Here is a 13,507-nt window from a genome sequence, read left to right on the forward strand (position 1 = left end):
TGACTGGTGCCAAGTCCCAGGCCGTCCTTTGAATTTCACCAGAATGCAATATGATGTACATGCAACGGGCATTGCATTTTGGGCAAATTAAAATGGTGGCTATAGCAGTAAGTCCAGTCACACAGCCTTGGAGTCTCTGACAACAAAGCCAGGAGGCCATCCCCTGTTGGTGCCTGCCATCGCCCAGTGAAGGGCTTGCTACCAGTGGGGAGGGGCCATGGAAGGCACTTCCTCCAGGATCTTCTGAAACCTGGAACCAGCTCTGCTTGCATAAGATCAGAGCTTGCACCGGAAGATTGTGCCTTATGCTAATTGAAAGGAGTGGGTTGCTGTCAGGTGGCCCAGATTTGCGGGGTGTGTGTATGTAAAGAATCAAAGCTTGCTTACTTCCCATGTCATTCCCAGCTGAAGAGATCTGGGAAAGGCTGAGAAATGCCGTCCCCAGAACACTGCTATCTTCATTTTGTTCCCTAGAAAACAAAATAGAAGGCTCCGTGGCAGCGGGGAGGGGGACACGCCTCCCCACAGTGGCACTCCAGGTCTCTTCCTAGGCCCTGGAACTCTTCTCAACTGCACCCCATCTCCCCAGAACAGACTCCTCACTGCTCTGCTCTGTACCCTCTCATGTGTCTCTCACTTGCTTGGCTGGGGGCTAGAGCAGGGCATCCATGTGCAGAAAACTTTGATCTTTGCATGACTGGAAAGCAGCAATATATCTTGGACTGGCAATGTCTTTGGGGGGCATAGTATGTGGCCTAGATACTGTCCCGCATTTGAGGTGCACTGGCAGCACTCACCCTTCAAGAGCACTGAGTTTGATTAGATCACACATGGAAGGTATCTGCAAAGGAAAAGGCAAGTTGGTAAGGAAACCTCTCTGCATCTGTGCTCCATGGACCACCTAAGATTCCATCACCATCTCACATGACCAAATAACAGAGCCCAGCTTCAGTCAATGTAAGTTAGAGATGATGGGCTGTATGATTAGTTTTACCCAGCTCAGGGAACGAACTTCTCATGCTCCTAATGTCCATGTGTCCCAGACAAGTTCTTCTCCAGCTCAGAAAATAAAACAAGCGGTTAGGCATGTGCAGATCAGAAAGTAATCAGTGATGAAGTTCAGGTGCCATGGAATTGACACGTCCCAAATCTCCTTGCACCTGGGATACCAATGAACATGCTCCCATTTCAGCACCCCAGGCATCAGGGATAAATGGGGGCCATTATAGCAGCTAAGTAAAGTTTGCATGAGGGAGAGGTGGTGGCTGAGGTCTTGGGCTTCTATTGCTGTTATTGGGAACCTAACAATATTCTGCATTTTGGAAAGCAAAAGGACTGAGCTAATTTCTGGTTTTAGGGCCAGAAGGCCAATTCCAAACTGAGCCAGAGCCAGGGTTTGCATGTCAGTGGTGCAAACAGTAAACAGTAGAAGACATTTCATCCTGATAGGACAGAGTAGCAGACTGCAATCTGGGAGGACACAGACAGGAGAGGGGGTTAAGTAACTAGCCCTCCCCTCCCCAATGAAACATGGTGTCATAAGTGCTAGGAAGGAAGCTCAGCCCCAGCCACAAGTGCACCCCTGTGCTCTCTCTCTCCTCACCCCATTTCTGCATAACAATACTCACCTGCATAGGAAAGAACATCAGCTGGTTCCACACAGGGTTGGCGTCTCTGAGCACAACTCTGGTCTTTAGCTGAACATGTGGGTAAAGGGAGCAGGTCACTAAAGAGCCACCATTCTGTAGAGGGCTTAGCTTTCAGCACACGCTAGTGCCAGGTAAGATACCCACTTCTAGATGACAGGGGATAGCTCAGTCGGTAGAGCACGAGACTCTCAGTCTAATGGTTGTGGGTTTGAGCCCCATGTTGGGAGAAAGATTCCTGTATTGCAGGGACTGGACTAGATGATCCTTGTGGTCCCTTCCAACTCTACAGTTCTTTGATCCTATGACTATCTTATGAAACAGGATTATGTATATTCACTTGTCTCTGACATGTAAGGCTGAGCTGCAGGGAACCAAGCCTGAAAGCTCTGGAGAAATGAATGAGCAGTGGTTCTTGTGTCTTCAGGCTATGAGTGTACTATAGATGCAGGAGTAAGTGTGGGCAAGCAGCAGCTGATCAAACTCCTTGAGATCTGGTAGCTTTCAAGGACTTATTTCGAAGGCTGAGACGCACCCATTTTGGTTCATGGCAAGTTCTCCAATGTGGTGATCAAGGCAAAGAGAAGGCTCCCTGCTATTGTCAGTGTTGCATGGTCAGTCAGTTTGGAACTTAAATTGTTATTCATGGAAATGCATTGCTAGGTTTTTTTTTTAAAATGAATGACGGTTGGTTTTTGCTTTGTGCATTTTGGAGAGGGAGAGGGAGTACCATGGGGTCAATGTGCCAAATATTACAGCAAGAACGATGGAAAGGAGATGTATTTAATTTTTAGCTGTATAGAGAGAATATGTCGCATCATCTTTTATGCAGATTATGATTAGAGCTGTCATTCAATTAAATAAATCTTAGTCGATGAAGAAATCAGTTTCTTGTTTAAATCTGCATATAGATAAAAGCAATGGTTCTGAAGCAAACTTCCCGTGTCTTTAGAAGATAGGTTCCTCTATCATCAATGGCAGCTAATGCCTTCAAAAAGACGTTCCTCCTATGTGAGGGAGAAAGAGAGGGTCTCCCTTAAGTTGTAACTTGCCCTGGGATCTGCTGGTGAAAGGCATGTAATAATTGATTAATTAGCCCCAGCTTGGATAGCTCAATTGGTAAGAAGCTTTAATTATGGTTTTAGTTTATAATTTTCTAGATCTTAAGTTTGGTTTGCCACAAAAAGTCAGCAGCATTTCTACTAAGACTGTATACACATTTTTTAAAGGAAATTTCTCTAAAACAATGTACTGCACTTTGGTATTATTTTCAACGATATATGCATTTTTATGCACACTTTTCTCCAATACACACATTTCTGTACACATTTCTTGGGGTTGGAGAACTGCATTGCAAAATTCAAAGAGATGCAGATTTCAAAGCATAGCTACAGTTTAGTTTGTGTATAATTTCAGGAAATATGAATTAGGTAGAATTTCTCCCCCATCCACAATTATGAACCATGTACATTGATAGCGCTCCATAAAAATATTAATATTGGAGAGATATTAATAGCCAGGCTCCTAGGTGTCACTGGTAGCTAAAAAATGGCACCTAGCCCATGCTGAGGGTAGCTGGAAGGAGGGTGAATTGCTTTGTGTGAGACCTGCTTGCCACCACCTCCCCAATTTCCTTAGGGTCCCCAATGGCAACCAGAAGCAGCTCAGCTGCAGAAGGTGAGTCCAGTGCTATGATTTCCAGCTAAGCCTGAGGCTGAGCATGTGTCAATGAAGCACTACCTGGAAGAAAATCTCTCTCTGTGTGGAAACACCAGAACCTGCCAGCAAGGCACTCGCGTCACTGGCATGCTTGGGTTTCTGTGTCAGCCTCCTTCCAAACTGGCGCCAGAGTTTTGCAAAATGCACCCTTTGACAATTCTACCAGACACACCTTCAAGTCATTCTCAAGTTGCATCTTTCCATGCAGGACATAAAAATGAGTTCCCAGGTAAATAGGAAGTAGTTACCCTCCTTCTGTTTTGCATTACTGCAACTTGTCATTTCCACCAAACACTAGGCTTGCAAACAACCTTTGGCTAGGCTATTTCTGGTGAGCATCAGGGGCCTCAAGGTGATCAGGCAAGGATGGATTGCAATATTGGCCCTTTCCTCCTTTTATGCTACTAGAGATTAACATAGCCTGTATAGGCTAGTAAATTCAAAGACTGTAGAATACAGTACCTTATTGTATTGTTTGTCAGTAGCAGATGTTAGTTTCTTAAGATGCTACTGTCTTCCTTTAAGGAAGAATAAAATAATTAGGGCTGCATTTTACATACCAGTTTCCCTGCAAAATCAACTTCCAGAGAAGGGTCAACTGAACCGCCAGTGGGATCAACATCCATGTTGCTCTGCACTGTTGAGGAAAGTAAGAGCCCTATTAAATCTTTTTTGATGATCCCATTTTACCAGGGTGGGTGGGTGTTTCAGGTTGGCAAACTATGTTTGTCTGAGGCCACCAATGACATAAAGACGAAATTTGAACTTAGCCCTTCCTTACTCTCTTATCTGCTAGACAGCTCTAATGGGAATGTGTTGACCGCATAAGGGAACCCGGAGGAACATGAATCTGAACTATCAACCTGAAAGATTCAAGCCCTCTCACTCATATAATAGCCTAACAGAAACAAACTCTTGTCTGGCTGTGTTTTGACCTCTGAGACACTTATTTGAATGTTCTATGTTAAAAATGGAAATTGGAGTAGCTATGGGTTTCTGTTTTGTTTTGTTGGGTTTGTTTTTTTGAAAAAATTATTGATTTATTTAAGTAAATCATTTTTACCACCCCTTGTTCTTCAGCCAAAAAGCTGCCAGTTGAAATTTTAAAAAAACAAAACAGCGATTATCCTGTTTCTCAAGTTTTGAGAAAAGGTCAGAAGAAGCACTTTTACTTACTGTGCATGCTTGAACTGTGGAGGCCATGCGTGCACACTAATGCACCACTGCAATGCATGCCGCGGTGGCTATGTCCTCCCTCCATGGTTGGAGACAGTAGGTCTCTAAATACCACTTGCTGGGAATTGCAGGTGTGGAGAGCGCTAGTGTACTCAGGTCTGGCTTGCAGGCTTCCCACAAACATCCAGTTGGACACTGTGAGAATGCTGGGTCAGAATGGGCTTTTGACCTGACTCAGCAGGGCTCTTCTTCTGTTCTTAAGCCAGGACAAAGCTTAAGGCGATTCCTCGGCTATTGCCTTCTCCCCCTGCCCCTTCACAAGCAAAGGCTCAGTCCACTGTGTCCACCAACACAAGAGCAAAACTGTGCTACTATCCTCACTTTCTGACCCACCAGTATAACTGGGACTCCATTGTCTGGCCCAGCCCAGGCACCAGAATTTCTGAAATTAAAAATTAACAAGCATTTTTGCTTTCAAAAAGCAGCAAAGCTCATTAAGTTCTTTATAAAGCCTGGCATACTGCAAAGACCAAGGCAAAGTCATAGCAACACGTGGGGAAGGATGTGGGCTTAGCTCCTGAAAGGACATCCCAGTCCTACTGCTACCCTAGGTACTTAATTAATTGCAAATGCATATGAAAAATTCAAAGACTTCCCCCCACTGACCAGGGCTACTTCAAACATTTGTCCATAATAAGTGTGTGGTTTGTTTGTTTTTGTGGGCGGGAAGTTTTGTGGTGCTTAAATCTGTTACATAGCTTTTAAAAAAACATAGCTTTGTTTAAAAACAGCCTAGTATAGAAAGGCAACATTTATATCCACTGCTCCACCATCTTTTACCTGGGACCCTGGCACACGGCTGCCAGGCAGAAGGCTCCCCAAAGGAAACATGGCTGAAAAGGGCTCCCCATCTTGGTTGTACAGCATAGGAAGCTAACCCATTCTCACGCCACTTTCAGTGCTCTGGAAATGCTAAAGAGAAAGGGGCCACTGTCTCTATCTTGGTTTGGCACTGCCACCCCACTGTGACAAAGAGGGCACTTTTTGAGTGTGGTACAGAGATGCAGAGTCACCAAGAGGTTTTTCCTTTGTCCATTGTTTACTGCTGAATCAGAACAAACACCCATACTCAAAAACCCGATTGGGGTTTCTTCTGATTCAGCAGTAAACAGTGAGTTTTCTGGGGAAAGCAGATGGGCAAATGAAAAACTTCTCGAACTTGTGCCTAGAAAGCACCGGCCAAACAGAAGTAATATTGTGTGTGTGTGTGTGTGTGTGTGGAGAGAGAGAGAGAGAGAGAGAGAGAGAGGGGGGGTGGCAAACTTACTTGGAGACAAATCTTCTGCTCGGTATACAAAGAGCTGGAGCATGGCTCTGCGTGCTGCTGGCATTACTGCTGCCTGCAGGAGGTTGGCTTCCAAATCGCCACTGTCTGGCAAATGGGCTGCATCCTTGGAGAAGAGAAAGGCGCAACTTAAACCTGTGACCCAGATGTGGCTGGTGGCCCTCTAGATGTTTTTGGCTCACACCCCCCCATCAGCCCCAGCCTGCCCCAGCTGTGCTGGTGGGGATGGATGGGAACACAGGAAGCTGCCTTGTCATGGATCAGGCCATTGGCCTACCTGGCACAGTGTTGTCCACACTGACCAGCAACGGCTCCCAAGACTCTGGATGGGAGACATTCCCTGCCCCACCTGGAGATGCCGGGGGGGGGGGCAGGACTTCCTGCAAGCAAAGCCGGCGCTCTGTCAGGGAGCTCCCTTCCCCATAATCCTTTTTCAGTCTCAAATATCGGGAGGGCCCTAGGTGGGTGAAAGCTGTCACAGATCATCCCTACAGGACACGGAGGGAGTTTCAGATTCAAACAGGGCATTTTCTGTGTTCATTTCACTGGCAGCTGCAAAAGGAGCACAAACCCTGTAGCAGGAACAAATGCAATGTTGGAACCAGCCCACAGTTATGCAAGGAAAGCTGTGGAAAACTCAGCCCAGTTTAACAGGCATGCCATCTCCCAAGAAAACAGTAGATCTGGCATGTGGGATCTGCTGTCCTGTAGCTTCTTCCTGTGGTGAGCCACACAGGAGGGTCACACGGGGGCAGGCAATGGTGTAAGGTGGGCCTTTTCGATTTGGCCAGGTACTCAGAGTAGAATTCATGGTTCTGTTTTCAAAACAACCTTATGAGGTAAGGTAATGAATTAATTATAGGTCTTTTTCCGCTGCTTGTTCATGTTCCTGGAAAAGTCTGCAACAGTTCAAATATAGGCACAAATAAAACTTAAATAAAGCTAAAGACCACAGAATTGCAAGAGCAATTAAAATTATCTGCAAAAGGTGAGAGAAGGAAAAGCAACGACAAACAAAAGGCAGGCTTCAGGCAAACTTCTCTGGGGAGGGTGTTCCATGGCTGGAGTGCTACTACCCAAAAGGCCCTTTAGATAGTGGGGGAACCCCAAGCAGCTTTCCTGTGAAGTTCTTCATGTAGGGGCAGGTGCAAACCGAGACAGGTGGTAAGGTCAAGATGGAGCAACTGGACCCCATTCACGCACTGAGCTTCAGGGCAAAATAGGAGTTTGAACCTTGTTCCCCAAGTCTAACACTCCATATCCACCATCCCAGTCTGGCATAGGAATTTGGGTGGGCACCCCACATAGAAGAATCATGGAATCATAGTTGGAACGGATCCTGAGGATCACCTACTTCAGGAATATGCAGCTGTCCCTTACTGAACCCGCAACCTTTATGTTCTCAACACCACACTCTAATAACTGAGCTATCAACTGAGCTGATGTTGGCATCCTGTAGCAGGACCCAGGTATAGATAATATTTATCTTCTTAAGAATGTTGCTGCTAAAACCCCAAGTTCTTCCTATTTAGGCTGCTGGTACAAGGCCACCAAGAGTTCTGCTTGTCTAGTCAGCCTGTCCTGCTCTACTAAACCATTTAGCAAGTTGGCGTCTGACCTACCAGTCTTGAAAAATGATGCTTTATTCCATTATCCAAACAAGGCACCCCATCATTTTAATAGCTGCCAATGGCATCACATGAACTTGAATGCCCGTGACAAGCCTCTGTTGAGGTGGTGAAGATGTTGTAATGTAAAGATTTTTACCGGTGCCTGATCTCCAGCTCCAAGGACACAGAGGTTAACTTTCACATAGCCCCTTAGTCCGGCATTGAGATTATCTGGGTCATAGAGGCTCAGCCATTTGCCCATCAGAGCATGACCTAGGGAAAAGAACAAGAGCCAACATTCACACCACCCAGAAGTGCCATCTAATTGTGGACAGACATTCATTTTAAAAACATTAGACGATCCTGCTGGATCAGGCTTGGCCAGCATCCTGTTCTCACCAGGGCCTGTCAGATCCCTGTGGGAAACCTGCAAGCAGCACCCGGGGCCAAGAGCCCTCTCTCCCCCGGGGTTTCCAGCAGCCGGTCTTCCGAGGCCTTGCTGCCTCCAGCCCTGGAGGCAGAGCATAGTCATCATGGGCAGCAGCCACTGATTGCCAAGGACAGCCTTTTCCTCCATGGATTTGCCGCATCCTTTTTTAAAGCCATCCTCGATGGCGGCCATCACTGCCTCCTGTGGGAGTGAGTTCCACAGTTCAATATTTTAACTGTTTAACTGCTTTGTGAAGAAGGGCTTTCTTTTATCTGTCCTGAATCTTCCAACATCATTGGTTGTTCATGAGTTCAGGTGTTATGAGAGAGGGAGAAAAACGTTTCTCTGTCCACTTTCTCCAGGCCAGGCATCATTTTAGACACCTCTGTCATTTCACCTCTTGCTCACCTTTTCTCTTAACTAAAAAGTCCTCGCAGGGGAGTTGCTATGAGTAACAGTATCACAAGGATGCTTCCTTTATGTCAAACGTCAATATAAAACTGTGTGACCTGGTCAGAGTCCCTCTTTCCTTACTCTGTAGGTAATATAAGCTGTCAAGCCCTAAATCTGAGGTCTGAGCTGAAACTTTTCACAAGTTTCCATGAATGGTTTTGGCCCTTCCTTTTCCAATTCTTTTAGGCACTCCTTGTGAAAAGGTTAATCTGATTGCTTACATTGCCTCACTAGCTCTCACTCTCAATTGCCTTCAATTGCCATCACCATATACTCAAATCTGACGGGCTCTATAGCGTAGTAATACCATCCCATGTCCTACAATAGCCGGTTTACATTTCATTTCCCACAAATATACATAGAAAATAGGCAATTTAAATATAGTAGTAGCACAACAGCTGTAATATGTAATACAAATATAACGCACTACAATATAAAAAGCATATTAGCACAAAACAACCAGTAGGACAATTAACAGGATCTGACACCGAAAACATCCATGGAGCTTGTGATGTGAGGATGGAGCACAAAGCCCAATGGAGGGCGGAGGAAGGGAACAGTGGCTGAAGGGTCTTGGACACCCTGCCTCCTAAGAGCCCTTAAACCCGCCACTGGGCTCTAGACAAAAGTACCTGGAGATTCATACACAAGCCCGATCTCAATCTGCAGAGAGAGAAAAACAGAAGGAGTTAGAGGAATTGTCAAGGAAAGGAAAAATTGAGCTGTGGGAAAATTTCAGGGCAATTCAGAATATTGCAAAGAGTTTGTGGTTGGACTAAATTGTGGTGGTTTTTCCTTTTTGCGGGAGGTGGGGTTCCCTTCCAATCCTGTGATTTTATAACTAAAATGGGGTTCCACAGGAATAGGGGAGATTGCTAAAATGGTCAAATGCTTCTTTATTAAGGAAATAGCATAGGCAGGTCGATTAAGTATCTGTATTGTAATGTATGCTAATGTGTTGTCACAGAAACTCTAAATCTCTGGAGGCTCTTCTGGGTGGTCAGTGGAAGAGGGTGTGTCTCCCTCCCTCTCCCTGGCTAAAGGGGATGTCTTCAAGATATCTCTGTGTGGAAAAGGACACAGGAGAATGGCCGTCTTGGGGCTGGAGCTGCAGAAGAGACACAGAGGCCTGACTTGCTCTCTGCAAGAATCCAAAGCTAGGGCTTTGGTGACCCACCCCAGGAACCTAAAGTAGGAGGAAGAGATGATCAGCTGGAAGATTAATACTGTAAACCTTCCAGAACATGCTCAGCCTGTGTTTATAAACCTTCTACCACAGAAATCACCATCAGCCTTCCGTGGCCTTCACTCCAAGGAAACTAACCCAAGGTATGAGCTGGGTCTAGGGATTTACAAATTCTGGTTTTCTAAGTTTCTCCTTTTTCCAATCTTAAATTCAGTTCTTACATTTCTGCAGCAATTAGTATGAATTTCCCCTAATTCTTAAATGCAGTTTTAACAAATATAGACATGTTTGCAAGCACTCTCCCCTATGATAATGCATTTTTGTATGGCATTTTCACTGATGTATGCCTTTATAGGCAAACGATACCCTAATATAGCATTGCATTTAGTAGTTGTTGCTCTAATGTAATTAGCTGCCATAAATAGAGCCTGTTTAAGTGTTGGATGTTGCCAGATGTTGAGTGCTACCAGTGGTAAAACAACAAACAAACAATGAATGAATGTCAAAAGCTTGGCTGAGAGATCAGAACTTCTAAAAAAGACTCTTTCCCTTCTCTTGGGGGCCAGCCCAGAGCAGCTCAAGGCCCAGTCCTGAGTTCAGGCCCACTGAGCATCACCAGCAGGGAGGCACCTCTTGATTTCTGCCTCTGTAGATATCAGCCAAAATTGCATCTGCTCACCCTGAAGACCCCAATGAGGGAATCGGCCCGTATTGCCTTGGAGTTCAGCACCTAAAAAAGAAACACACATAAATTCCCCTCCCCTCCCACAAAGCTGCCTTGTTCATCTAGTATAGGGGTTGGCAATGCAGTGCCTCCAGATGGTGAGGACTACAATTCCTATCATCCTTGATCATTGATTCAGCTGATGGGAGCTGAATTCCAAAATACTGTATGTGGAGGGGCCCCCACCACACTGGTTGTGTCTGGTCTGAGTAAGAGGCAATTGTGGCCTCAGTCGCAGCTCCACTCTCCCCCAGGCAGTGACTAAAACAAGGAGTGATAAAATAAACTCAACCAGACAACAATCTGGATTAAAAATGGCCACAGCTTTATTGGCTACAGAAGTAGGTGGAATTTTGGCTCAGGCATCGGGTGTATATTTGTCCTAGCCTCCTGTTGGAGGGCTGAAACATTTTCAGGGTTATGCCAAGGACTTTGGCCTCTCCGAGACACCAAGCTCCTGAGGTGGCCACACTAAGGCCATTTGCTGGAAGCTCTAAGGCCCGCCTGCCCCATGCTTGGCTTCTGGACAGAGACTTCCACCCTCTAATGGGGTGCCCTGAATACGCTGCTGGTACTGGACTGGGCGATGCACCCTCACCCAAAACATATGGAGGGCACCACACCACATGGGTTGCCCCTAGTCTAAGTGAGATACATTTAGCAGCTGCGTTATCCTTTTACCACTTGCATTGGGGCTTCTTTTGTATCTCTGAGGAAAAGGAATAGATTTAAGAGTTTAAAATTCAAAACAGGCAACCCAGCAACAACCAACTGTCTGCGCAGAGGGTGCGGAAGAATGGAAAACATAATCAATGGAAGCTGGAGGAAGGTGACTCAAGAGCCACCAGCCCACACCACTTCTTCTGGTGTACACACCACACTTGCCTACCGTCGGGCTAGGCGGGGAAAGGGCCACAGTCCAGAGGGAGACTACCTGCTTTGCCTGCTGAAAGTCCCAGTTTCAGGAAACTCCAGGTAAAGCTGAGAAAGACATCTGTTTGAAACCCTGAAGAGCTGCTGCCAGCCAGTGTATAAGAAATACACCAGCAGCCTGATTTGATACAAGACAACTTCCTATGTTCCTGATTTGAAAGAGCTAACAAAAAGTGTCAGGGTCAAGCTTGGACTTCACTTGGAAAATGGTGTGTTGGTTTTCTATCCTTATTTCTGGTTCCGCTGCCTGATGGCATCTTCTTAGATGGCATCCCAGCCAGATGGGCGGGGCGGGGTATAAATAATAAATTATTATTATTATTATTATTATTATTATTATTATTATTATTATTATGCCTCATTCCCAGGAATGGGTGTCTCCTGCTTTTGCCCTGCTAGCTCTCTCAGCCCACATCTACATAATAAAGTGCCATGATACCACTTTAAACAGTCCTGGCTTCCCAAAGGGTTCTGGGAGCTGTAGTTTGTTAAGAGTGCCAAGAGTTGTTAGGAGACCCCCATTCCCCTCCTAAAGCTACAGTTCCTACAGTGGTTTAACAATCCCTCTCCTCAGGGAAGTCTGGGAATTATAGCTCTGTGAAGGGGAGAGGGGCCTCCCTAATGGCACCCTTAATGGTACAGCTCCCAGAACCCTTTGGGGAAAGTCAGGACTGTTTAAAGTGGTATTGTAGTGCTTTAAATGTATGGTGTGAATGTGGCCTAACAAGTGAAGGAATTCCAATGGGTCTACTCTACTAGTTGCTTAACAGTCATTTGTGGCCTTTTAGGTGTTGTGACCTCTTGTGAGAAGGAAGCGTGGCTGGGGAGTGGCAAAGAGTGCCCACAGCCTGCAGCGTCTCAGAAGCAGGTCATGCAACCTCTCACCTGGCCAGGTTCCTTGGAGCTGCGATGAATGACCCTGGGACCTTGCAGTGTTTAGCTGAGGATGTGGCTGGAGGACAAGGTTCTAGCTACTTGCTGGGGACGGTGGTGGGATGGCCTTGTTCCTACCGTATTTTTCGCTCTATAACACGCAGATTTTTTCTCCTAAAAAGGAAGGGGAAATGTCTGTGCGTGTTATGCAGCGAATGTGAGCCGAAAAATAAGGCAAAAATCAAACCGCGCTTCAGGGAGAAGGGAGCTCCGTGAGACAGGAAGTTGCTGCTTTCCTGCATTCTGCCTCAGGGTCTTACTGCCCTCCCTGCTCTGTTTCGTTGCTGTGTTTGCTCAAACGGAACAAAGAGCAGGGGAAGCCCCTCCCCTCCAGGCAAGTAGAGAGGAAAGCAGAGCGTCGCTCTATCCTCTCTGTGCTCCGGAGGAACAATGTTTGTGAAGGGAAGAGAGATTACAGGTTCGGCTTAAAATTCTGATTTGACTTCCTGCTTTTTGTTTTTGGAGACACACAGCATTCAAATATGCTTTCTTCCATTTAAAAGGATGAAATCCTTAAACAGTGGCTGGCTTGTGTGGGTGGGTGGGGGGGAACTTTTGCCTTCCTTTCCTCACGTTATAGCCCTCTCCTGCATTCTTAGCCTTCTGTGTTTTTCCTTCCCTCCCCACTTAAAATGTGGTTACAAAGCATGGATCCACATGGATCCTCAGGATCTTTGCATTGGGTCACCCCAAATTCACCATCAGAGCACACAGCATGTCCATGGCTACAGCCTGCCCCACCAAAATCACACACCCATTGTTGCCTGGGGCTGCAATGGTGCAAAAACGTGGTTACAAAGCATGGATCCACATGGATCCTCAGGATCTTTGCATTGGGTCAGCCAAAATTCACCATCAGAGCACACAGCATGTCCATGGCTACAGCCTGCCCCCCCCCAAAAAAAAATCACGCACCCACTGTTGCCTGGGGCTGCAATGGTGCAAAAACGTGGTTACAAAGCATGGATCCACATGGATCCTCAGGATCTTTGCATTGGGTCAGCCAAAATTCACCATCAGAGCACATAGCATGTCCATGGCTACAGCCTGTCCCCCCCAAAAAAAATCACGCACCCACTGTTGCCTGGGGCTGCAATGGTGCAAAAACGTGGTTACAAAGCATGGATCCACAGGGATTCTCAGGATTTTTGCATTGGGTCACCCCAAATTCACCATCAGATCACATGTCTGTGGCCACAGCATGAAGCACAAAAATGATACGTCCACTGTTTCATTCAGAATATTTTTTCCCTTGTTTTCCTCCTCTAAAAACGATGTGCGTGTTATGGTCAGGTGCGTGTTATAGAGCGAAAAATACGGTATATGCTTGGGAATCTCTGTGTTTGTTTTTG

At 46.1% G+C, this 13,507-nt stretch overlaps 1 protein-coding gene across 3 annotated transcripts in view; it reads right to left on the bottom strand.

Moving 5' to 3' along the window:
• The window catches only part of FER1L5 (fer-1 like family member 5), a 102,114-nt gene that overhangs the window by 69,343 nt on the left and 19,264 nt on the right, over positions 1-13,507 (bottom strand). For all 3 annotated transcript variants that reach the window (XM_082229648.1, XM_082229649.1, XM_082229647.1), the window contains exons 9-16: positions 10,245-10,295; positions 9,012-9,042; positions 7,654-7,769; positions 5,869-5,992; positions 3,926-4,002; positions 1,629-1,697; positions 798-841; positions 388-470 (exon numbers count right to left, since the gene is read on the bottom strand). In XM_082229648.1, the coding sequence (XP_082085774.1) occupies positions 388-470; positions 798-841; positions 1,629-1,697; positions 3,926-4,002; positions 5,869-5,992; positions 7,654-7,769; positions 9,012-9,042; positions 10,245-10,295 (595 nt within the window). The remainder of the gene's footprint in view (positions 1-387; positions 471-797; positions 842-1,628; positions 1,698-3,925; positions 4,003-5,868; positions 5,993-7,653; positions 7,770-9,011; positions 9,043-10,244; positions 10,296-13,507) is intronic.

This window comes from Podarcis vaucheri, assembly GCF_965113315.1.
Source record: "Podarcis vaucheri genome assembly, chromosome: 7".
Taxonomy (NCBI): domain Eukaryota; kingdom Metazoa; phylum Chordata; class Lepidosauria; order Squamata; family Lacertidae; genus Podarcis; species Podarcis vaucheri.